At 38.5% G+C, this 22953-nt stretch overlaps 1 protein-coding gene and 1 pseudogene across 1 annotated transcript; both read right to left on the bottom strand.

The window, feature by feature from the left end:
* Window positions 1–1808: 1808 nt before the first annotated feature.
* Window positions 1809–6236, bottom strand: LOC143115278 (L-rhamnose-binding lectin CSL2-like; annotated as a pseudogene).
* A 12243-nt stretch (window positions 6237–18479) lies between these two features.
* On the bottom strand, window positions 18480–21662 carry LOC143115277 (L-rhamnose-binding lectin CSL1). Its single transcript, XM_076277251.1, has 7 exons — window positions 21632–21662; window positions 20808–20943; window positions 20064–20173; window positions 19915–19959; window positions 19533–19653; window positions 18757–18866; window positions 18480–18567 (listed from the first exon to the last, which is right to left on the bottom strand). Coding segments are annotated over exons 1-7 (555 nt in total). The 3' UTR covers window positions 18480–18565.
* Between the last annotated feature and the right edge of the window lie 1291 nt (window positions 21663–22953).

Raw genomic sequence — 22953 nt, 5'->3', positions numbered from 1 at the left:
GTGTGATACGGCCAAAAAAACGGATCTACTTCATAGGTGTGCAAATAACATACGGTTAATGGTCATTCTAAATTACGTAGGACAATGGAAAATTCAACCAAGCAGTGGAATAACTACCAACAAACACCAACATATTCTTCAGTCAGTCCTCTTTGTTGCTGTGGCCGTTTATGATCCGGTCAGCAATATAACAAAACAAAACATAAAGCTTGATGCTGGCCCCAACAAATACCAAAAAGTACCAGCAAATTCTTTGGTCATTCCTTTTAGTTACTTTGGCCGTTTATGATCCAATCAGCAACATAACCAGACATACCAAAATCCCTTGATGCAGGCTCCCACAAATACCAACAAATTCGTCAGTCAATCTTCTTCGTTGCTATGGCCGTTTATGATCTGATCAGCAACTTAACCCAATAAAAGCAAGCCCCTGATGTAGTGACCAACAAATTCCAACACATTTTTCAGTGCCAACTACCAACAAATTAAACAAAGAATTCTGTCCTTCATTGTTGTGGCAATGTATGATCCAATTAGCAACATAACAAGACCCAAGGCCTTGATGTGTGCATCTACAGATAACAAGTACCAAATAAAACCAACAAGTTCTTCAGTCATTCCCCTTTGTTGCTGTAGCCATTTATGATCCAATCAACATTACCAGCCAAAAAGCAAGCCCTTGATGTGGGCACCAACAACTACCATTCCAGAAACACAGTTTTCACACAGGTTACAACATGACCCTAAGATAGCTGACTTACAGCTCCTTTCAGTGAGCGTCCTTGAAAACCAAAATGTGACACATGCACACATGCACGCACACACACACACATATACAGTATACACACACAAGCAGGCAGGCACACACACACATATGTAAGTATACGCTTGGGCGGCAGTAAATACATCCAGGTATTTATAAATCCCAACACAGGGATCAGATAACACAGAATTTGTCACAGGTACACCACAACTTGACATTGACTATTACATCAAATGGTCAACAACAACAAAATGTTTTAGTGTATTGTGTGTACATGAATGGGTGTAGCATTCGGGTTATTAGTCTCCTAAAGATTTTAACTTCCTCCATAATTCTCTCTGATATTGCTGTGTATGATGTCCGCAATAATGTGCATAAAGTTCCTGGTATGTATATAATTTTCAGGCTTGGTACCTTTCAGAGATGATGCGGCGAGACTGGGACTGATAGCATCAGGTTTTTGAAAGTTGATGCCATTGGTTTACATCAAAACAGGAGAAATGTTCTTTTCCATCTTCACGTACATGGTATTTTATGAAGCTGGAACCTGAAACAGGAACAAAGAAACTGAGAGGATGGAGGAGATGGACCAAATAAAAACCCTGGACCACACTTTGAGAAACACTGCTTTAGACATACAAACATTACTATGCCGATTCATAAATTGCATTAAATATATATATTTATATACAAACACCAACAAAGTAATTTGTAACACCTTACATTTTGCAATACATACATTTATTTATCATATACACATTTGACTATTTTCACTGTCATGAAAAAAACCCTACACAATAGTTTTCACTAGAAATAAATAGCCTGATTGTGCTGAAGTTCAATGCTCACGTTTTCACATGGTTTTTGGTTCATGTTTTTAACAATTTCATTGTGAAATCCACCAAAGCCCTCAAATTGTATATTATATTGTATGTACCGGTACAGTCCTGGATGTGCCTTGGATCCCTTTTAATAGCTTTCATCTGTCCTGGTCTACAGCGGTGTGTGGCCTTCGGTAAAGGTGATCCGGTCTCTCTTCGAAAACAAAACTACAAAAAATGAATGCATGGTCACTGACAAGCTACAGTGCCTTCATAGACCACCAGTGGGCCACAGATGGAAAATACCCATGTTAGTGTACTCACATGATGGCGTGCAGCTGTATGTCACTTCCAAGTACTTATTGACACCACGGCAGGGATCAGAGAAGACAGTATTTGAAGCATTTAACTGACATGATGTCTTCCCATTGCACCTGCACAGATAGGACAGAAATGAAAATATTTTTAGTCTTTGCATATCTGACACACATGTAGTTATTGAGTAGATGCTTTTATCCAAAGCTACTGACCATGCTGTACAGAAATACAAACTATGTATATTATTAATTGATTTGATTCGAGCTGGTTTGATAGTCTGTCTGTCCCAAATGTATATAAGTCAGGACCACTTTGTCAAAATAGATGTATTACTATAATATGCATAGGTTCTATTTGGCTCTGTTCTTGGAGTGCCCTTCCATGTGTACACATGGAAAGACTAAGACAAGGGGAGCAGCAACATAAACCCACCATAGGGTACAGAACAGAGCAGGCATCAATGACAACAACTGGACATTGATAAGTCAGATGTATAAGGAGGAGATGGGTTGCATACTGTACATATCTGTCTTCACTGTTCATACTGAATAGCCATATGTATTCTGTTTTTATAATGCTAATGTTGATACACTGCATAATATTATTTGTAATACTTTGTATAATGTTACTGCTACATTGCACATACTTTATCTGTACATGTTCATAAATTGTTCGTACTGCATATCCATATCTATTCTGCTCTTATAAGGATACACTGCACTATTTATATTTATATTACTGTAAACCATACCACTTTATTAACTGTATAGTACTGTCTACACTGCACTATATGTCATATACCAGGGGTCGGCAAATAGTGGCCCGCGGGCCAATTTTGGCCCGCCATCTATTCTATCTGGCCCGCGAGATGACGTTAATTTGCTGTTGAATGAATTTTTTTTTTAACCCCATGTTTTTAAAAAGAAAAAAAGGCCTACAGCAATCCCATCAATTTCAAAACATTTATTGAGGTATAGATGATAGTCCTACTAAAGTGACAAAACAGGTGGAACATCCTTGCAGTTATCCATGACGCACAGGTCGGAACGGTATTGGCACGCGAGTGCGCGTAATCTTGTGCAAAAAAACAACAACAGTGTCCTGTCTCCCTCTTCCAGTGGGCAAGGTCAAAAATAGCCTATGTTACGTTAAATTAATAGGCTTGGCATTAAGAAATGCAGGCAGGCTCAACACATACCTCTGCTTCCATTCTTCTTTGTAGGTCCTGCATTCTGAATCAATTTTTCTTTTCAAGGCTTTTGACAACGACATTTTGCATCGATAACTAGCATATAGCAATGTTCAGCTAATCATTTACACGTCATCCAAAAGAATAATATTTGTAGCCTACACATTAGTTACGGCAAGTTGCTAGGCAAGTCGCCTGTTTCATGAGAGACGACAGGAGATGCAGCAGGCGGCATAAAAACAGCGCACATAAGCAAATAAACGTTTTTAATGGAATTAAATTAAATGCATTTTAAAAGTTAGATGATGTTTATTTTAATATAATATAATAATTAATAATTTAAATAGTAGGCCTATAACCCCCCCCCCCCCCCCCCCCCCATTACAAAAGCTATGGCCCGCGATGCCATTGTCTGAAAAAAAATTGGCCCGGGTCCAAACGTAATTGCCGACCCCTGTCATATACTGTTACTGTACCACCTGTCTATATCACTTTGCACTTTTCTGTTTTTTATTTGCCCTTCTGGTTAGACGCAAACTGCATTTCATTGTCTCTGTACTTGTACAATGACAATAAAGTTAATCTGTAAGAGCAAGTGATCATAAACTGATCAGCTGAGTGATCAGCTGGACAGTCAGATGAGTGGTTAGTTACTAGCAAACTCCAAGAGGCTGCCCAGAACTTTGTGGCCGGCCTGAACTAACGCTAAGCTCCATATCAATATCAATGTCCCTGGTGTTGTTAGCAACTTTCTCTACCAGTTGAGCCAAGGCAATAGCCTTGCCTTTGACTGATGTGACTAGCCTATTTGTCCGTTTGAATTAAAAAATACTCTGACCTGCCGCATAGGTAGTCTGTTTGAGAGTGATAACAGTTGGGAGTTGTTGCATGTTCATGTGGGCAAGTCAGGAGATCTCTCCTTCCATAATTGGCATGATGAATGAACAGGCTTCCGGTGTTATCAATCAGAATTGAGATTCGATTACAAGTATAGAAAAACTCAGTGATCATTTAGAAAATAATTAATTGTATACATGAATATATGTATTATTGTTATACATAGTGACTTATATGTAATCTGGCATGCAATTACAGAAGTTAGCAAATATTTGTGATGTGTAATTGTACTGTATGTGCTCAGTCTAATGCTGCAGTTCTGCATGACGTCTTTGCATAGGTGTTGATGATGTAAAAGTGTTAAGATTTACCACAGCTGATAACATTCTGGTTGTGTTCACATGTGACACTTCTTTCTGAAGATCAAAAGAGAGTCTATTCAATATACCAGTATAGGGTCAGTATTGCTGCATTTGAAAGCTTTTCCCAAATATATAGTGATACTTACTGGCTGGGTGGCATGTATATGATATATCCAGGTATTTATATGTCCCAACACAGGGATCAGAGAACACTGAGTTTGTCACAGGTATCAGCACAACTTGACATTCCATTGCACCTATATGGAAAACAAAATTATTGTGTGTGTAAATTATTGTGTATCGCATTCCAAGTATGTGTCCCTGAACAAGGCACTAAACCCTGTAATTAGTTCACTCTGAGTCCCTCTAGATATGTGTCAGTGTCAGTTAAATGTAGCCCGGGAGGTGTCATTGCAATATATTTTTGCACTCATTTTTCTAAATTGTGTACTCGTTTTACTAAATTGTGGTCTCATCGTATTAAATTGTGCACACAAGTTAGTATATTGTGCATTAGTTTTACTACATAATGCACTCATTTTATTACATTTTGCTCTCAATTTAGTAAATTGTGTGGATGTTTTACTAAATTCTGTGCTCATTTTACTAAATAGTGCACTCATTTTACTAAATTGTGCGCTCATTTTACAAAAATTCAAATGAGATCACAATTTAGTTGAGCACACTATTTAGTAAAACGTGCACCTGATTAACTAAATTGAGAGCACAATTTTGTAAAATGACAGCATGATTTAGTAAAATGAGTGCACAATTTAGTCAAATGAGCGCACATTATACACAAAAAATGTCTTGCAATGACACTTCTGGGGCTCTGTACAAATTATATGTAATGTACAGATGTAAACGTATGTGTATGATTTTCAGGTCTGCGTCCTCAGGTGTGGTACCTGTCAGACATGATGCGTAGAGACTGGTGCTGGTGGCATTGGGTGTTGGAAAGCTGACTTGGGGGGCGTCCACTGCTGCAGGTTACTCTGTTACTGCGTCCATAGCTGGCCGAGATCACCTTGATGAAACCCCACCCTATGCAATGACCCCCAGTTACAACATATCTATTCTACAAACAGGAAGTTCCTTTTCCAGGAACATGATTCATGTAGCATGATGAATGCAATCTGAGCTCAATCAGGGTCAATTTCCCTGGAACACCAGTGCTCAAACTTCGGATGAACACATCTGACTAAATATAGTTTGCAACCAATGGAAATACTTGAATATTCTATTGAATAATTCTATTGAATATTGTATTTGCACGTTTTTTCTATTAGCAGATACAGTGCTGTATACACACCACAGGAGAGATGCCCCGTCTCACCCTCACATTCAGCATACCTCTTGCCCTCTATACCTGAAAAACAAGAAAAAGCAACTTGGAGGATGGATATGGACAAAAAAATCTTGGTAACACTTTACTTGACGGGTGAGTTCATAACAGCTGTCATAAACTGCACATAAAGCATTCATGACTGTTTCATGAGACATAGACTTTTATTTTGACAAGTTGTCGTCGTTCTGTCTTCCACATTCATGAAAGGTTTGGTATGAATGTTGAGTCATGTCTCATGAAACAGCCATGAATGCTTTATGTGCAGTTTATGACAGCTGCTATGAATGTGTTATGAACTCACCCGTCAAGTAAAGTGTTACCAAAATCTTTAAATAAAATAAGCATCAATTATAAGACAAATGCAATGCTTTACCATTATGGCACAGGACAATAAGTGCTGGGAAAAAACAGACAAAGTTACGTTTTTCCTGTTTACATCTTGAAAAATAATAAACAATCCAACAAATAAGTAAATGATACAGCAATAATGCATTGATACAGTGACATGGGGCTAGTGAGTTCCACTATTTTTACAAGTACATCTGCAACCCATGCACTGCAACATACCGATGAGCCTGGTGAATGTCTGTCCCTGCATTGCAAGAAGTACTGAGCAGGAGGACGTTTCTGATCGTTTAAACAGGCAAGGCACAAGCCTCTTATCAGGCTATCATAAACGGGACTCCTAGCTAAATACTATCCCCGCCATATGAACAGACCTCCTGGAAACCACCAGGAAGCTGTTCTTAATACACTCATTTTCTATGACTCTGCATTGTGATCACTGAAATTTAATTTATTTGGAAGTGTATCCTATAATCAATGGTTTTGATAGAACTTCAGCCAGAAAAAAAAAAGTTATGATCTAGTTTATTAATCTTAAACTGTATCTCTGTCAGAGCCATAAACCTCTGAATACTTTTTATTTTTGTTGTTTGCTTCCTTCTGATAGCTTATGCACGTGCAGGCTTTGCTGTCACATGTTGATAACACTAAAGGACTTTGATAGCAACTGACAGCAACTGCAGTCTCAGGCTTTAAGCATACAAACTAGCTGTCTATCAACAACTTTTAAACTATTTACATTCAACTTTTAAACGGTCTACTTTAAACTATCATTAAACTGTCTATCTATTAAACTAGCTGTCTACCAACAACTTTTAAACTATCTACATTCAACTTTTAAACGGTCTACTTTTAACAGGGTATATGCAGGAATCATAGAGTTGAATTTACTACCTTTTACTACCTTTTTTACTACCTCCACAATATTTTTTACTACCAACACGACATCAAGCAGCAGCCCTTTTTTTTTTTTTTTTGGGGGGGGGGGGGGGGTATGCAAAGCACGACTTACTACTTGCTATAAGGTATAAATCATATATACTTATGATATTATTAGGTACACTAATAATTTCTAATTGTGATCATTAAGTATGATGATTGTCAATGACAATGTTTTTTTGTAGTGTCGAGTTCAGTTTCAGTTGTCCTTACCTTAACCCTAGCCCTTGAGTTATCCTAACTAGCCCTTAGCGAGAATGATAACCTTGGCACAAATTACGCTAAAACACCAAACATGTGTGGTGAAAAATGAAGAACAAACACCACCGACTACCCCCCCCCCCCAAAAAAAAAAACCAACAACTCCAGTCTAAGGATAGGCCCAGAAATCTATTTCTATGGATATATAAAGCCATTATTATTGGTATGGTATTGTTGTTGCACATTTGACACTAAAGCAGTCCGTGAAAACATGCACATCAGTGGACTGCTTTACTAATGCAAAATTGAAAACTATGATTTCATTGCATTACTCAGCATGGATGCACGATGCTTGCATGATAAATACTTCCCAAAACAACAGTTAGGTAGGTAGGTAAGGATGCCATTTAGGAGTGTAAATCAAGTTTAATCACAATTTGATACAATATAGATTCTTTAAGCCAATGATTTGATTCTTTTCAATACTTCAAAATGTGTAGCAATGCGATTCGATGCGTTACTGGGGTCTGTTGTCGATAGGAAATTATAGATTTTGGCTAGTTTTCATGGATTCAAATGCCAATATTATAGGCTAAATTATAGGCCAAATACTGAACATTGACTGTGGAATCAAGTAGGTTACAGAGTTTCTTTTCCCCCCTAAACCCTCCTGTCACTAGCTAGATGCTTTCAAATTTAACATGGTTTTAAAACTCATATGTTGCAGTTTTCTGTCACTGCAATAAAACTAGCCTATTTGGAATATTTTGTAGGCCTGCTGTTCCTTTTATGAGAACAATTTAACTGATCAAGTTTTCATAGGCTATTCTGCCCTACAAAGGCAAAAGGCAGTAACTGACCAGAGTGTCAAACTGAGAAAAATGACTTTAAAGTTTTTTGTTTTGTCTACACAAATGTATTATAGGTAGAGCAATGAAAATCTGGTGAATTGTTGCCCTGATGAAGAAATGTGTGTATATAAAAAAACTTGTGCTCAAAGTTGACCTTTGACCCTTATTTGTCAGATACTGTACTCTGCCTTTGTATTATGTACTAAAAATAAGGAGTCGTGCAAAGGCAAAAGGCAGTAACTGACATATAATCAATATTTGCTACCAAAGGCAGAGTATGGTAACTACTTGTACGTCGAAGAACAAAGCCAAAGAACAGTAACTGCAGTTGTGGCTCTCTGCCATGGTTGCTTGTATGGTTTTGAGAGTTACAGTGAACACAACCCTCTATTTTTTTTAAAAAAACAGTCAAATTGAGTATAGATATTTATCCACATGATAAAGGAAGTCTTTAATATCCCAAAAATGACATTAACTCATTTTCGACCAAAAATGCAGTTACTGCCTTTTGGCTTTGTAGGGCAGTATTGCATGATTTAAATGTGAATGCCATAAACTTAATTCGCCATTAACTAGATTAGCGTGGTTCTTCACGCAGTTGTCATCTAAATGCAGTGTTTTATAGGCTATTCAAAGAATGTCACGTTCATCGCTCAGTTGTGTAGGTCTGTCTTGAGTGATCGCTGTCTCTTTAAATAACGGGACTTTTAAACTGCATGCTGTTTTTGTTGATGGACAGTGCCGGTGTTCCAGTTTAGATGGTGAGCAGTTTAACTGGTGATATTTGCATAAAATCAGTGAATATTCAACAAGACCCTGCCAACTTCTTAATCTGCTCTGCCTCCGATAGTGCAGGTTTATATTAGGCTACATTTTCACGAAGTGTTTGCAAGTGAGACAATATAACGGATATCGCTGAAAACATCACCAGTCTAATACATGTTCGTTTAAGCATTATCCACAAATATGACACATACTGAATGAATGGAAAAAAATAAAACTAGCGATCTAGCTGGGATTCGAACCAAGCATGGACAAGAAAGTTGATTGGATTAGCTTCTACATTGTCTATACCACTACACTACGAGCTGCTGAAATCAATGCCAGATTTCTATGTATATATTGAACTGTTAGTCAAAGTTAACACAGGTTAACATAAGTGAGAAATATACGCCCATGTTAACTGGTGCCATCACAATTTAACATGGGCATATGCAAGCCTCAAAACAACAAAATAGGTTCATCTTTGCCTCACATACCAAAACCTAACTGATGTACAACAAACTGGCATGTCCCACTAACACTTTATTCCGTTTTGGGGGTTAATAATATGAAATACGTCAGTCATGTGCAAAAATTATCATAACTTAGTGTCATGTCTCGGTGAAGTTATGCAGTGAGCTGTCTAATGATTTAAAGTGAACACATGAAACTTTTTCTCCGAGTTAAATATTATTTAATTTGTTGGTCCTAATTTGACGACACAAAATGGTTATCATGGTAGCATATATTACAAAACTTTGATGTAGCTAGAGAGTTTGATGACAGTGGTTGCTGTTTCAGATTCCCACGTAGCCTAAATTACAAAATAGTTTAGCCTACTTACTGCTCATTCACCAGCCTGTTGCAAAACATTCACTTAGCCTAGATGTTTGCTATAATGAATATCTTGATCGATTGACAAATAAGCTGTCACAACATAGACCTACATTCAGTTAATAGGAACACCATGCTATTACATAGATACAAAATAGCCAGTGGTGCAATTGCTTAGCAGGGTGGACTATTACTGCTAGCTTGCTATTTTAGTGAGCAGTTCGAGGCCCAAGTGATCTTCATAATTTTTGCGCATTATAATCACGATGTGTGTTTCTGCACAAAAAACGAACAACGTCTGATGGGGTCATTTGTTAGTTTGTGATGCAAAATTACTGAGGCAAAATTAATCTGCATTATTCAAGGCATGCATTCGCTGTGTTTGCTCATGTGCTATCACCAGTTAACATGGACATCAGGATAGCTAGTAAGCTAGTAGTCTAATAGACTAATGACAAGCATTGCTCTCTGTGGTGTAGTGGTGATAGTGTTTACTGCTTGGAACATTTTGCCTCAGTGAGACTCATGTTCGAAACCCAACAAAACCTTCGCTGATTTACTTTGACACATTTCCTGTTTGCACAACATTTTGTGTGGATGCTTAAGCAGACATGCATTATACATAGCGATTCCCGCATGTTTTCGGCAAGATCTTGCTTCATATTCTGTCACACACTGTAGGCTTGTGAAAATGTGAATCTCCAGCACTGGAAGGGCGGAAGCAGAGCAAAGCGTTGTTAACAAGCAGGCAGGGTCTTGTTGAATATTCACGGATTTTATGCAAATATCACAAGTTAACCTGCTCACCATCTAAACTGGAACACCGGACAACAAGCAGGCCCATATGATAAACGCTGCTCTGGTAGCCTGCGGTAGGGCCTAGATGACGTGAAAACGCGAGAGTCCCCGAAAAGCATCCCTGCATCCCCGGCCCCTAAAAAACTCTTCGGATCTGCACGATTCATATAAGTCGCCCAAAGCAACTTGAAGGAGACACCGAAAAGCGCGTTGTTTGTATCCCTGTAAAACAACTGAAAAAGGCGAAAATGTTGTTTGTTGGCGTCGCTGATAGGCTGTCAACCACGGAACTCTACACAGTTTACTTCTACGTCATTGCTATCGACTCCGACTCACTCAGGTCCTGTTAGCACGTATATATTTTTTAATTAGGCAAGATGAAGTTAAAACATGTAGACACATATTAAGCAAAAAATTTAAACTCGTTATATATTGAGGTGGTGATGACAAATTTCCTACCAAGTCAAATTGCATTTATTATCTTTTACTACCTTTCAAGGGCCTTAATTTTGGTAGATTCTATTTACTACCTTTTACTACCTTTTACTACCGCTCGGACACCCTGTTTAAACTATTTACTTTTATTAAGCTATGCAACCACCATGCATGCATGCACAACTGCCAGTCTCAGGCTTTAAGCATACAATCTGACTCTCTTAAGACTACACATCCTGTTCAACTGTTTCCTCTGCCCAAAACTGTTTCAAACTAAAAGTTCTCACTACAATAATTCACTTTTAAACAATTTAACCCATTAAACTACTCAACTTTTTAACTGTTCAGCCATTCCAACTGTCACTTGACATCAACTATGCCTCCAGTTAAACATATTAAACCACAACCTACCTAGCAACCAACATAGCAACCACCTCAAGTACCCTAGCAAAAGCCTAGCAACCACTTCCACAGTTACAACCTAGCAACCAATATAGAACCAATTAGTTTAACCTAGCAACCAGCATAGCAACCACCACAACTAACCTAGCAACAGCCTAGCAACCACCTCAAGTACCCTAGCAACAGCCTAGCAACGATGTCAAATACCCTAGCAACAGCCTAGCAACCACTTCCACAGTTACAACCTAGCAACCAATATAGCAACCAATGAGTTTAAGCTAGCAACCAGCATAGCAACCACCACAACTAACCTAGCAACAGCCTAGCAACCACCTCGAGTACCCTAGCAACAGCATAGCAACCACCATAACTACCCTGGCAACAGCCTAGCAACCACCTCAAGTACCCTAGCAACAGCCTAGCAACCATGTCAAATACCCTAGCAACAGCCTAGCAACCACCACAATGTCAACCTAGCAACCACCATAGCAACGAACAGGATTACCCAAGCAACCAGCATAGCAACCACTTAATTTGGCATAACAACCAACATATGTACCCTAGCAACACTATTGTAACTATATCAGCATTATTTGTTTTTATTCTGTATGGTATTCTACATCATATTTTTTTTGCATTTTCATGCACTGTATTTCTCTTAAGACTACACATCCTGTTCAACTGTTTCCTCTGCCCAAAACTGTTTCAAAATAAAACTCATCACTACAATAATTCACTGTTAACCCTCTATACCCCGTAACGGCCGTCGACGGCCGTTCTGTATTCTCCTGTAACGGCCGCGGCCGGCCGCAATTCTTAAAGAGACATCTGCTACAGTATAACCTTCATACATGAAATAATACAGAGTTAGTGGGTACATAAACACCAGACTTTTATTTTGACACACTTAAATGGCTAGGTCGCTGTTGACATTTCTCCGGTATTTTTGAGTTTAGCCTGTTGACTGACCGGCTGAGGACTAACGGCTCCCACACACAGCTGCGTTCCGTCAATGCATGCCAGTGGGTGTTCCCGACGGTAGCTATGCAAATGACTTGAAGTAAAACCGTAATGTGATTGGTTGGTGCCGTCCGTAGATTGGCTTGATTGGCCGGTGCCGTCTGTCGGTGCAGCAAGAGCTGAACTCCTCAAAGCGAGCGGTGGGAGAAACGCGACGCGACGGACCCACAATTCAGTTCGGCAACGGATCACGTGAGCCCATGTAAAGTGAATGGGATGCGTCTCCAGCAACGCGAAGCACGCAGCTGTGTGTGGGAGCCGTTACGGTGCCTCTGGAGTTATGGCTTCTAACAAGCGTCCGCATCTTTTCTCATTAGATGAGATAGTATTGATGTGCATCCACCATGTTTTGATGTAAGTGACGATCATATTGATGTAAGAAAATGACAAAATAAAAACATGAAAGTGTAATATATTTAACGTTAGCATCCTCCTGTTTGTCATGACTGACTTAGCTGCCTCTCTGGCATAAAACAAATCGTATGGCTGTCACTGTGAAAGTTTGAGTTTAGCTAGCACCAGCAAAATATAGGCATAATTCAGTGATGGGTCATGGCCTAATTAACAATAAAGTTTATGATAAACCCATGCCAGGTTTATTTGCAGTTATATCTTAACACATAACATTAACATTACCCCTTTCTGGCATGTACAGTAAAGCTAACATTATCAAATCCCACTTACAGATAGTTATTGCAAACTAGGCTACTATTATGTATGTCTCTCTCAATTAGTTTTTATGTTGACTAATAACCAAAGCGGGAACCACCGTTGTGTTTTCTGCTTATGGATGTTAGGAAAATGTATTTGTATACAAGTAGGCCAATGTCTCGTCATCTTTGTGATTACAAAAAAGCCTGCTAATTTGCTACCTTCGCTGATGTAACGTTAGTCTGAGACTCGTAATGTTAACGTTAGCACAGGATAGGTTGAAGGTTAGTGAACGAGTGCAACAGGTTCATTATCATCAACTGATCAAGTTTAGATAAATTATATAACATGATGTGCATGTAAAACAAAACGTAAATCCATGTCAGGTTTAACAGTCCCTGTTTATCAAATGAGTCACGATTTCATGCGCTATGCTTCTGGCCTACGTTAGTTCATATCCTCATCATTTTTTAGCTGTAGCCTAAGGCTTGCTGTCCAGCTAAATCCCAAATAAGTGCAAGATATGCCAGTCTATTTCAATGAAATCAGTACTCATATAGTATCTTGTTTCCCAGCTTCTAATACAGAAATATGTGAACCATATTTATAACTTTTTGTTAGTGAAAGACTTTGAGACTGTAAGTGAGTAGGCCTATGGCCGTCTATGGGAAACATGAATATATAATTCTTAATGGATCATATATCATTTGAAAGAGCAATTTCTAATCTTTAAACTGAAAGAAACTTACAATTGACACTTTTCATTAGATTTTTAGTTATTCTTGGTTATTTGAAATGTTTCTCAAATTGCCCTTTTCTCTTAGAATTCCCAGGAATCTGGTATGGGGCATTGTTGTAGAATTCCACTGGGGTATAGAGGGTTAAACAATTTAACCCTTTAAACTACTGAACTTTTTAACTGTTCTGCCATTGTAACTGTCACATATCATCAACTATGACTAGTTAGCAAAATAAGCATTGTTAGCCTAGTTAACATTGCTAACATAGTTAGCATTTTTAGTAAAACTGCTAGAAAACATTAGCTAAGTTAGCTAAGTAGCATGGTTAGCATAGTTAACATTGTTAACATAGTTAGCATTTTTAGCAAAACTGCTAGAAAACATTAGCTAAGTTAGCTAGGTAGCATGGTTAGCATAGTTACCATTGTTAACATTTATAGCAAAACTGCTAGAAAACATTAGCTAAGTTACATGGTTAGCATAGTTAATATTATTAGCATAGTTAACATTGTTACCATCACTGCTAGCAAACATTAGAGCCATTCTTACTTTCAGATATCGTCAGCTATCTACCTATACACAGCCATTAAACTATTGAAATATCAACATTCATTAAACTTTCAGTCTGTCAACAACTTTTAAACTATTTACATTCAACTTTTAAACGGTCTACTTTTAAACTATCATTACACTATCTATGTATTAAACTAGCTGTCTATCAACAACTTTTAAACTATCTACATTCAACTTTTAAATGGTCTACTTTTAAACTATCATTAAACTATCTATCTATTAAACTAGCTGTCTATCAACAACTTTTAAACTATCTACATTCAACTTTTAAACTTTTAAACTATCTACATTCAACTTTTAAACAGTCTACTTTTAAACTATCAACTTTTATTAAGCTAAGCAACCACCATGTCTGTCCTAGCATCACCGTAGTAACCATCTCTGTATTATTTATTTTAACTATACAAAAATATCACAACTTTTGCATTTTCATGCACTGGTAATTCCTTGGAATTGCATTTCTAGTTATTATTATAACCTTTTCTTTTTAACTTTTCAAGAATGAATGCGACTCTAACCACTTAGCGTACAGACATGTTGAAATAACCGTTCTGAAGGTCTGGAGTGGGGCAAGAGAGTTTAAAAATGTTAAAAAGCTCATTTTCCCCCTATAGACTTGAATGGCTGTGATGTCATGATGGCCTAAAGCCAGCTGCGCTCGTTAAGCTCCCAGAGTAGTTCCCGGGCTAATCAGAACACTGGCACAGGTGTCACCTGTGAATCCAACTGTCTCAGGTTCTAATGCATACAATCTGGCGCTCCCTAAAACTACATATCCTGTTTAAGTGTTTCCCATGTGTCAAAATAAAAGTCACAGCCATATCTCATGCTTTGCGCATAATATCTCCAGAACAGCTTGACGCATATGCTTCCAATTTGGTACAAGTGTTTGTATGGACTCAAAGAGTTGATGTTGGAGGTCAAAGGTCAAGGTCAAAAACACCTTGAGTGTTATATCTCAAAAAGTTTTTTTGGTACGAGGGTTTGTATGAACTCAAAGATTAAGTGATTCAATGTTTTTTTTTTCAGGAATCTCCCAACATTAAGCCAGCAGCTTTCCATCCACTATTGTAATTCCTCTGGCATTATATTATATATTTATATATTTATATATTTGTAGTATAATTTCATATTTTATTGTAGCGTCTTGGTGGTTATCAGGTATCATTAATTGGGCCTCCAAACAAAATAATATTATGTAACAATGCAACCAGACACTACAATAAAGTAGCCTAACCAATTGTCATCAACTGAACTCATGGCAAAATCCTATCACTACCTTAATAACCGACTTCCTGAAATCCAAATGTTGAGCGATAAAGCTCTGGAAGTCCATTATTTTTGTGGCTTGCTTCCTTGTGATAGCTTTCAATTGTTGCCTTTGTTGTTGTCACATACTGTACATAGTACATAGCAGAACTTTGACAACTAATGGACTTGGACATAGGCATTTGTGTTAAGGAAAATAGGGGGAAGATATTTTCAGCCCTGATCTGTATCTCTGTCAGAGCCATAAAGCAAAAAAAACATTCTGTGGTTTGCATCCTTGTGATAGCTTACACACATGTTGGCTTTGCAAACACATGTTACCGGATCTTTGATTAATAAAAGACTTTGAGGAAAAGAAGAAAAACATATTTCACGCTATTTTTCCTTTTACATTCAATTAAATGTTATTTATACAGTGCCATAACATATTAATGTGTTCACATCTTGAGCCCAATTTTTAACTTGAACACCTAGATCAAACACAAGGCAACAGGTCAAGAAAGACATGGCTCAATAAGGGGCCTATTTGCTTGGAGCCAGCTGGGTAGATATGAATTCATATACATCAGGATAAGCAGTAGCACATTAGCGTGTGTGCAATATAGGTTGATACAAAATTAGTTAATTTTACATTAGATTATAAATATGCAAGTAGATTTGTGGAAAGACTGGGATGGCATCATACGGTATATTTTGAGGCACAGGTATCTTGGTATGGAAGGAGCTTTGTGGGTTTTTTTGTAGTCATTGTATGATCAAAATGTCCTATAGCCATATACATTTCCTGATTTTTTTTTCATGTTGAATACTTTTTTCTTCCGACTGTACAATGAAGCTTATAATATTGTTTATACAGCACATTCACTGGACAGAAGTATATATTTAAAGTATTCATAGTTCCCGGATATTAGAAGGGCCCCGCAAACTGTTACATAAAGCATAATTTGAATTCCATTAACTTGCATTGTATTTAACACAGTGGCCACGTGTGGTGCAACATGGTATTACAAGGGAGCCAGGTTTACATCAAGACAACCTATTGGCTGCATCATGTATAAACTCACATAAAGTGTGTTTTATGAAAAACAAAAGCCTATTGACCACACCTGTGAATTAACCATAGTGCCCAATAGCCCAGTGAATCAGAATCAGGTAATGCTTTGATAGAGAGAAGAATGAAAAAGGGCATTCCCACTTATAGCCTACCCATGTATTAACCTCATAGCTGAGGACATTTTGCAAAATCAATGCATAAACCTCAGGTAATAGGTGGGAAATTAAGATCTGCATTTTTTATTTATTTATTATTATTATTAAGTTGCTATTTCTGGGTATTCTTTTCTTTTTTTTCTTTCCTAAACTCTACTTAACACACATAACAGAGAATGTTTTGCAAGCTGCATGCCAGTCAATGAAACTCCTCTTGATTCAGTACAACTTCTATTGCATACATCTATTGCATACTGCAGACCGAATCAAAAAAGCGGTAGCATATTACCCCCATCCTAGCCTCCCTCCACTGGTTTCCCATCCAGCACAGGATTCATTTTAAATTTAAATGATATGTAGTGATGGTTTTTAAAGCCCTGAATGGTCTGGCACCAGCCTACATCACTGATCTCATTCACCACCACTCTGCCCCCAGGTCCTAGCCTAGAAATCTAAACGCACTCTAGCAGCGGCAAATTAATTTGCTCAGCCTGTACGTCTAGTACCAAACCATAGGGATTTCTATTGGCTGACGCCGTGGACGTCATCCAATCACAGCGCTCTATTTTGTTAGAGAGTCTTAAGGCGGGCTTAACAGGATAACGACAGTCCTGCGACGGTGAACAACAAGGAAGGTGGCTATGGCGAACGAAGAGCGGTTGTTTGAATCGGCGTTGGCGTCAACTTTGGAGGAGTTGGACTTGTGCTTTTCTTTGAAAGTTGAGCAACACAATGCACTTAAGTCATTCCTTTCGAAGAAGGATGTATTTGCCGTTTTGCCGACCGGATACGGATATGGTCGTAGCATTGGCCTATTGCATGCCTAGGCAGTTTGAAAGACAATTCTCTGCCCACCCCTTGGATTAAGCGAGGTGAATGGTTCGATTCCAGACTATACATTTCAATGATATAGGATGGCCCGCCAGGCTACCCAGGTCCCTTAGATCCTGCAACATGGGTCTTCTGCACATTCCACGGACCAGGCTTAAGCTAAGAGGTGATAGAGCTTTTGTGGTGGCTGCGCCACGCCTCTGGAATCAGCTGCCACCTTCCATTAGAAATGCTCCCTCCATCGATAGTTTTAAATCTAGGCTTAAAACACACTTCTTCACCTTAGCGTTTCCTGCCCATTTATGATTATTTGATATCTGTATTTATGTACTCTTATGTGTATGTGTTTGTGTTATGTACTGTCTTTTTTTCACTTTGTACGGCACTCTGGTCAGTGTACACTGTATTTTAAATGTGCCTTATAAATACATTTTACTTACTTACTTACTTACCATTGCATATGGTTAAATAAAGGTTATAAACAAAGTAAAAAATATATGTCATGGCTAATTACTTGGCTGACTTTCCAGCTGATCACTCATGCATATGCCATGTGGTGTCAGCAGCAGATCTGTCCCTGCACTGCTGTAGAATCACACTACAGTCTGAATATGTAATTATACTATAACGATCAACAAAATCTTAAAACAAGTTAATAGACAGAAATAGTGTTTGCAAATGATTTGACTATAAACCACATTTATTTGCATATAAAATCTGTCAATTTTCTTTACATTTTGCAATATTAGATTCAACTTTATTGTCATTGTGCAGAGCACAAGTACAAAGACAACAATATAGAAATATACAAACTATTTATTATTATTAATATTTTCACTATGATAAAAAAATACAATATTTTTAATTAGAAAGAAATAGCCTGATTGTGCTGAAGTTCAATGCTCACTTTGTCCCATTTCATTGTGAAATCCACCAAAGCCCTCAAATTGTATATTATATTGTATGTACAGTCCTGGATGTGCCTTGGATCCCTTTTAATAGCTTTCATTAGACTATCTGTGCTGGTCTACAGCGGTGTGTGGCCTTCAGTAAAGGTGATCTGCTCTCTCTGTGAAAAAAGAAGGATGTAAACATGGGACCTAGTTCAGATCAACACAAACCTGATGTGTGTTGTGTGAGGTGACAAAAATAATTCCAAACAAAACTACAAAACATGAATGCATGGTCACTGACAAGCTACAGTGCCTTAGACCACCAGTGGGCCACAGATGAGAAATACCCGCGTTAGTGTACTTACACGATTGCGTGCAGCTGTATGTCACTTCCAGGTACTTATTGACACCACGGCAGGGATCAGAGAAGACAGCATTTGAAGCATGTAACTGACATGATTTCTTCCCATTGCACCTGCACAGATATGACAGAAACAAAAATCTTTTTTAGTCTTTCCATTTCTGACAGAAATGCAGGCAGCATTTTACATGAAACCTTGTTATATTTGCAGCCATTAGATGCTTTTATCCAAAGCAACTGACAAAGTTGTACAGAAATACAGACTCTGTCTATTAGTCTAAATGATTGATTGATTGTTTGATAGTCTGTCTGTCCCAACCATAGACTGTATATATAGAACTATATATACAGTCTATGGTCCCAACTGTATTTCAGAATAGTTTTATTACTATTTGCACATGGTTACATTTTGCAGTATGGCTCTGTTCTGAGAGTCTCCTGCCCTTCCATGTGCAAACAAGGAAAGATTAAGACAAGGAGAGCAGCAAGATAAACCCACCATAGGGTACAGAACAGAGCAGGCATCAATGACAACAACTGGACATTGATAAATCAAATGACTGTATGAGGAGGAGATGTGGTGGAGGTGGGTTGCAAAAAGGATTGTAGAGAAAGTGAGTAGGCAGGCTATAAGGTAGCTTAAGGCACCCTGAATGATCTCCACAAATATAAGAGTACCCGGCTGTTGTCAGCAACTTTTTCTACCACTTGAGTCATGACAGTGGTCAATTGCCTTTGACTGATGTGGCTATTTGTCAGTTGGAATTGAAAGACTCTGACCTGCCGCGTAGGTTGTCCGTTTGAGAGTGATAACAGTGGGAGGTCATTGCCAGTTTATGGGGGCAGGTCAGGCGATCTCTCCTTCCATAGTTGGCGTGATGAATGAACAGGCTTCCCTTGGCTTGAGATCAATCAGAATTGAGATACAATTACAAGTATAGAAAAACTCAGTGATCATTTAGAAAATAATAAATTGTATACATGAATATTAGTGTTGTTATTGACATATGACTTCTGTATGTAACCGTTATGTATAATTACAGAACATCTGTGATGTGCAGCTATACTGTATGCCCTCATTGCCTAATGCAGTAATTTCTGTGTGACTTGATTGTATGTACAGTACAACGGTAGGCGTTGGTGTAAAAGTGTTATGATTTACCACAGCTGATAGCATTCTGGTTGTTTTCACATGTGACACTTCTTTCTGAAAATCAAAAGAGAGTCTATTTAGTACAACAAATAAGTATAGTGGGTCAGTATGCCTGCATTTGAAAGCTTTTTTAATTTGAAATATATAGTGACACCTACTGACTGAGTGGCATGTATAAGATAAATCCAGGTATTTATATGTCCCTGGACAGGGATCATAGAACACCGAGTTTTTCACAGGTACAGCACAACTTGACATTCCATTGCACCTATTGAAAACAACAAAAAATGTTTTAGTATGTTATTGTGTGTACATTAATGTGTATCGCATTCCAGGTATGTACCCCTGAGCAAGGCACTCAACTCTATCATTAGTTCACAGTGAGTCACTCTAGATAAGTGTGAGTGTCAGTTAAATGTAGCCCGGGAGGTGTCATTGTAAGTTTTTTTGTATATTGAAAATATTGACATTTTTCTAAATTGTGCGCTCTAAATTGTGGTCTCATTTTTTTTTAGATTGTGCGCATAATTTAGTATATTGTGCATTAGTTTTACAACATAGTGTTCTCATTTTACTTAATTTCGTTCTCAATTTAGTAAATTGTGTGCACATTTTACTAAATTGTGCACTCATTTAAAATGAGAGCACAATTTAGTAAAATGATTGTACTATTTAGCAAAATGTGTGCATGATTTACTAAATTGAGAGCACAATTTAGTAAAATTAAAGCATGATTTAGTAAAATGAGCACACAATTTAGTGAAATGAGCACACATTCTGTGGATATACACAAACACAAAAATCTTGCAATGACACTTCTGGGGCTCCGTATAAATGATATATAATGTAAACATTTAAAAGTATCTGTATGATTTTCAGGTCTGCATCCTCAGGTGTGGTACCTGTCAGACATGATGCGTAGAGACTTGTGCTGGTGGCATTTGGTGTTGGAAAGCTGACTTGGGGGGCGTCCACTGCTGCAGGTGTGTCTGTTGCTGCGTCCATAGCTGGCCCAGTTCACCTTGATGAAACCCAACCCTGTGCAAAGACCCCCAGTTACAAAATATCTATTCCACAAACAGGAAGGTCCTTTTCCAGGAACATGATTCTTGTAGCATGATGAATGCAATCTGAGTTCATGGGTTCAATTTCCCTGCAACACCAGTGCTCAAATGTATCGAGCTCAAGTTACTTTCGATGACTACAGCTGACTAGAGGTCATCTGCAACCAATGGAAATATTAAATAGGGCAAGGGAAGGTTACTGAATAGGTTTTAAAGGTACTTGAATATTCTATTGAATAATTCTATTGAATATTGTATTTGCATGTTTTTTTCTATAAGCAGATATAGTGCTGTATACATACCACAGGAGAGTTGTACCGTCGTGCCCTCACATACTTGCCCGCTTGCCTCTATACCTGAAAACAAGAAAAAGCAACTTGGAGGATGGAAATGGACAACAATACATATGAAGCATATTTAAATAACATAAGCATCAATATAAGACAAATGCAATGCCTTACCGTTATGGTACAAGACAATAAGTGCTGGAAAAAAGCATACAAAGTTACTTTTTTCTGTTTACATCTTTAAAAAATAGTTAAGTAAATGATACAGCAATAATACATTGATACAGTGACATGGGGCTAGTGAATCCACTATTTTTACAAGTAGATCTGCAACCAATGCACTTCCAAACATTGTTTTTTGTACAGGAAACATACCGATGAGCCCGATGAATGTCTGTCCCTGCATGTCGAGAAGTACTGAGCAGGAGGACGTTTCTGATTGTTTAAATAGGCAAGGTACAAGCCTCTTATCATTCCACAATATATGGCAAAATACCATCCCCGCCATATAACCTGGAATATATAACCTATTCCTCCTGGAAACCACCAGGAAGCTGTTCTTATCACAAGCAAGGCTAATATGAACCCAGATAATAATAATAATAATAATAACAATAATAAATTGGTTTTATATAGCGCCTTTCAAGAAACTCAAGGTCGCTTTACAAGAAGGGGTGGTAGTATGTGTGTGTGTGTGTGTGTGTGTGTGTGTGTGTGTGTGTGTGTGTGTGTGTGTGTGTGTGTGTGTGTGTGTGTGTGTGTGTGTGTGTGTGTGTGTGTGTGCGCGCATGCGCAAGTGCAATGGGTGGGAAGGTGAGGGGAATTAGAGGCCAAAGGCCTCAGTGAAGAGATGTGTTTTGAGAAGATTTTTGAACAGGCCCATAAAAGAGGCACAGAGGATGTGAAGGGGGAGTTGGTTCCAGAGAGTTGGGGAGGAGACACAGAAGGCCCTGTCCCCAATGGTCTTGTCTGGTGCGGGGTATAGCCAGCTGGTCCTTGTAGGAGGACCAGAGGGACCGCAGAGGGCTGTAGTAGGTCAGAGAGGTATTTAGGGGCCAGAGCATGGAGGGATTTGTAAGTGAGAAGCAGGATTTTGTAGATGATGCGGAACTTGACTGGTAACCAATGGAGCTGCATGAGAGTGGGGGTAATGTGCTGCCAGGGCTTAGTGCCTGTTAAGACCCTGGCAGCTGAGTTCTGAACATATTGTAGCCTGTCCAGGGCCTTTGAGGGGAGACCTGTGAGTATGGCAGTAGTCCAGACGGGTGGAGATGAAGCAGTGGATAAGGGTTTCGGTTACTGAGTCGGATAGTGAGGGATGTAATCTTGAGATGTTTTTTAAGTGATAGAAAGCAGCTTTCATGGTGTTTTTAATGTGGGAATGGAATGACAGGGTAGAGTCCAGAATGACGCCAAGGTTGAGGACTTCAGGGGATGGAGCAATGGAACACCCATCCACATCCAGGAGAAAATCCCCAATCTTCTTGACCAGTGGCTTAGGAGCCACCACCATGAGCTCAGTTTTATTGCTATTCAGTTTGAGATTAGAGGTCATCCAGGTTTTAAGTTCTTGCAGACAGTTGACAAGTAGTCCAAGTGGGAGCTGAGTTGAGGGTGCTGATGTACAGTTGGGTGTCATCAGCGTAGCAGTGGAAGCTGAGACCGTGGTGACGTATAATTTGACCCAGGGGGAGAAT

Source organism: Alosa pseudoharengus, unplaced genomic scaffold (genome assembly GCF_046254945.1).
Source record: "Alosa pseudoharengus isolate Yale_2024_CS ecotype anadromous, Long Island Sound unplaced genomic scaffold, YU_APseudo_1.1 YU_APseudo_1.1_scf_9, whole genome shotgun sequence".
Lineage (NCBI taxonomy): Eukaryota > Metazoa > Chordata > Actinopteri > Clupeiformes > Clupeidae > Alosa > Alosa pseudoharengus.
This window is presented reverse-complemented; position numbering and strand designations above follow the sequence as displayed.

Bases quoted from the DNA above. Each gene is read 5' to 3' on its own strand.
- LOC143115277 (XM_076277251.1), bottom strand. From the start codon at position 21,662: ATGCAGGGACAGACATTCATCGGGCTCATCG. The intron at 19,960-20,063 runs GTAGGTGTCACT...TTTGATTTTCAG, and splicing joins TTATACATGCCACTCAGTCA to AAAGAAGTGTCACATGTGAA. The intron at 19,654-19,914 runs GTAAATCATAAC...ATTGATCTCAAG, and splicing joins CCAGAATGCTATCAGCTGTG to CCAAGGGAAGCCTGTTCATT.